At 43.3% G+C, this 3,995-nt stretch overlaps 1 protein-coding gene and 1 pseudogene across 1 annotated transcript; both read left to right on the top strand.

The window, feature by feature from the left end:
* Positions 1-342: 342 nt before the first annotated feature.
* On the top strand, positions 343-1,715 carry LOC105624904. Its single transcript, XM_012206247.1, is given in 4 exon segments — positions 343-875; positions 929-1,394; positions 1,396-1,442; positions 1,520-1,715. Coding segments are annotated over 4 exon segments (1,242 nt in total).
* A 202-nt stretch (positions 1,716-1,917) lies between these two features.
* On the top strand, positions 1,918-3,223 carry LOC105624903 (annotated as a pseudogene).
* Positions 3,224-3,995: the final 772 nt, after the last annotated feature.

Genomic DNA, 3,995 nt, shown 5'->3' with positions numbered 1-3,995 from the left:
AGGGCGATTATTATTGAGCGAAGAAAATCGCAAATAAGAGCCAAGGTTGGTGCAGATGCATTAAGATTCTTGCGGGTAATGAAAAGTGTGTCGAACTGTTGATTATTGACGATGTATGGATGGAATTTCGTGATCGCGATCTTGCACTAAAACTGTTTTTCAATAGATGCGACGAACAATGCTTTGAGTGCGAACAGTGCACTTTCGCAAATAAATATAATGAAAAGGTGTTAGAATGTTATAATATTCTAGACATGTCACGATGTTGCAACGTGTGTGAACGAATCACGTGCAAGTGCTCCGTGGAAGAGTGCGACGTGATCTAAAAAACAGTGAAAAGACATGGAAAATCATGAGCGAGTGGAACGCGAACTCTTGGAGCAGTGCGGCCAGGTCGCTACTCTGGTGGAGTGTTTCGCGTGGCTGCAACGATGCGACGAGTGCAGCTCGAAGAACTTTGTCATGCCAAGCGTCCGCACCTCGCCGTTGGACACAGACAATCCGCGGTGGCGAGGATCGCGCGACTCGCGGGTGCAAAGTCGCAATTGGAGCAACGTTTCGTGCACATTGGTGGCGAGTACGCGAGTGGTGAGTAGCAACGAACGATCTCTTGTCTGGCGAAAAATCGACGCCGCGTTCGAGAATCGTATATTGACAGATGCAGTGATAAACTCTAATCACATCGAGCCGCAGCGGTTTTTAGAAGACGTTAGCAGTGTAGTTCTACAGCGAATGCGAGACGCTGTAAAAAGATACGGTAGTGTAAAAGTAAACACCGCATTCAACGGTGAGTTCGCGACGAAGGATAAATATGCTAATAAGAGCATAGTTACAAAGAACAGCGAGATATGCCGATACACCGATTTGCGCGAGTGGTACGAGCAGCACGTCATCCACGCCTATCCTAGTATCGCTCGAAGAGTTCCAGGAACGACGAGTGGGCATTATTACGGATATCGAATTTGAATATCAATGTGAACAAACTAAATCCCCTGTGCGCGGAATGTCACATCGAAGTGCCTCGAGAAATAGCGACGAAACGAGCGATAATCAGTGTTCGTACAACGGACAATGCGTGTTTCGCGTGGTCGGTGGTCACCGCTCTGTACCCAGCTGAAAAGTATACAGAGCGGGAATCATCCTATCCGCATTACATGACAGTGTTGAATCTCACGGATATCGAATTTCCAATAACGTTCAAAAACATTTCTAAATTCGAACGGTTGAACATGGTGTCGATCAACGTGTACGGCATCGAGAATAAACAAGTCCTTCCTCTGCGGCTCACCGATAACAAGAAGGAGAAGCACGTCAATCTCCTGTATCTACACTTAGATTCGCACAACGACAACCTTGGCCACTTTGCGTGTATCAAGAACCTGTCGCGTCTCGTCGAATTCGCAAATTACTAGGAAAAAGAACAAGAAGTTTTTCTGCGACCGGTAAATATAATAAGAAAAGCCAATAAAAAACAATAAAAAAAGAAATAGTGAAAAAATGATTTCTCTATTATTTATAGATGCCTCCATTACTTCGGTTCGTGTGAAAAATTGCAATTTCACGAAGTGGACTGCCAGAAGATCGACTGCGCCATCCGACTGCCGAGTGAAGACGACAAGTGGCTCGAATTTGGAAACCACTGCAATAAGGAGCGCGTCCCATTCATCGTCTACGCCGAACTGGAATGCATCCTACTACGTAAGACAGCGGCATGAAGCGCTTAGCATAGGCTATTACGTACGATGTGCATACGACGACAAACATTATCATCGTATTACTTTCGTCGCGATAAAGGCTGTATAACGTGGTTCGCGCAACAACTCAACGATTTAGCACATCGCGTGAAAAATATCGTGTCCGCCAACGTGCCCATGGAAACCATTGTTTAAACAGCAATGGGAGGCATACTGTAGTGCGATGCGTTGTCACATCTGCGAGAAACCGTTCGCGCCGGATGATACGCGAGTCCGCGATCATTGTCATCTCACCGGTAGATACCGCGATCCAGCGCATTCAAATTGTAACTTAAATTATAAAAATTCATTCTATATTCCGATCGTATTTCACAATTTATCGGGCTATGTTCATTTTATAATTAAGGAACTGCGTACGAAAGACATGTAGATGTACTAACGATAACGAAGAAAAAATATATTTCATTCATTAAACATGTCGATAGCATCAAAGATAAAAATGAAAAGAATTTTCAAAAAAAAAATGGTGTAAAATTAAGATTCTTTCATTGATTCTTTCAAATTTCTAAATGTAAACCTCGATAAATTGGCGTCGTATCTCGACAAAGATAAATTAAAAATTTTATATGTTCCGAATTTTGCAAGCGCAGAGAATTTCGATCTTCTCACACGAAAAGATGTCTTTCCGTACGAGTACCTTGACTACATCGAAAAATTGCAGGACACGCGCTTACCACCGTGCGAATTATTTTTCAGTTCGTTGACAGGCGATACCATATCCGAGAGCGATTACGCTCACGCTGTGAATGTATGGCAGCGATTCTCCATCCGAACGCTCGGCGAGTGCAGTGATTTATACTTGAAAACTGATGTCTTTTTATTAGCCGATATTTTTGAAAATTTCCGCAATAGTTGCATCACGAGTTACTGTCTCGATCCCGCGCATTATTATACATTGCCAGGTTTCACGTGGGACGCGATGCTGAAACATATACATGTAAGATTCGAGTTGCTCACTGACATTGATCAAGTTCATCGAGCGTGGTATACGCGATGGTCTCAGTCAATGTTCCAACAGATATGCACAGGCTAATAACAAGTACATACATTCGTTCGATCCATCGAAACCGTCATCTTGATGTACTTGATGTACTACGATGTGAATAATTTGTATGGATGGGCGATGTGTCAACCTTTGCCATACGCCAAATTTCAATGGTTCGAAGACGCTACGAACTTTGACGTGAGTGCGATCGCTCAGGATTCATCCACCGGTTATATTTTCGAGGTCGATCTCGAGTATCCACAGCATCTACGACTGACACACTGACCTACCTTTCTGCCCAACGCGCAATAAACCGCCCGGCAAGCGCGAAGATAAACTTCTAGCGAAGTTGTACGATAAACAGCGTTACGTCATCCACTATTGCAACCTACAGCAATGTATTCGTCACGATCTTCGCGTAATAAAGATCCACCCACCGGGTACTACAATTCGCTCAATATCCATGGCTCCGCGATTACATTGAACTCAATACACAATTTAGAACGCGCGCAAAAAACGATTTCGAAAAAAATTTGTACAAACTAATGAACAACGCAGTATTCGGTAAAATCATGGAGAATGTGCGCAATCACGTTGATGTAAAATTAATAACGAAATGGGACGGTACGACGCGGAGGCAATGATCGCGAAACCGAATTTTCACAGCCGCAATGTCTTTGCGGAAAATTTGATCGCCGTCGAAATGCGCAAACTCGAGGTAAAGTTCGACAAGCCGATTTACGTGGGTATGTGCATACTCGACATATCGAAAGTCTGCTTGTACGAATTTCGCCACGAGTACATGTCACCGATGTATCGCGACAAATGCAAGATTATGTACACCGACACGGACAATCTCATTTACCATATAGAGAACCATGCAAGGATGTTTACGAGACTATGAAACGCGATATCGCTAGATTCGACATGAGCGATTATCCGACAGACAACGCGTACAAAAAAACATCCGGTCTGATGAAGGATGAAAATAATGGTGCGATAATGATCGAATTCGTTGGTTTCAGAGCGATGAGAATGGACAGCAAGAAAGAAATTAAAAAAACGAAAGACATAAAGAGTAACGCGAACGATAACGTTCGACGATTTCACGCAGTGTTCGAACGAAAAGATCGAAATAACTCGTCGTCAATCGTGTATACGATCTAAATTACACGATATTCGAATCGAAAATCGCTTTGAATCCATATGACGACAAACGATACGTCGTACCGAACTCGACAGAGACATTACCATGA

Source organism: Atta cephalotes, assembly GCF_000143395.1.
Source record: "Atta cephalotes unplaced genomic scaffold scaffold00094, whole genome shotgun sequence".
Classification (NCBI taxonomy): domain Eukaryota; kingdom Metazoa; phylum Arthropoda; class Insecta; order Hymenoptera; family Formicidae; genus Atta; species Atta cephalotes.
The sequence above is the reverse complement of the archived record's forward strand: the minus strand, read 5'-3'. Positions and strand labels throughout refer to the sequence as shown.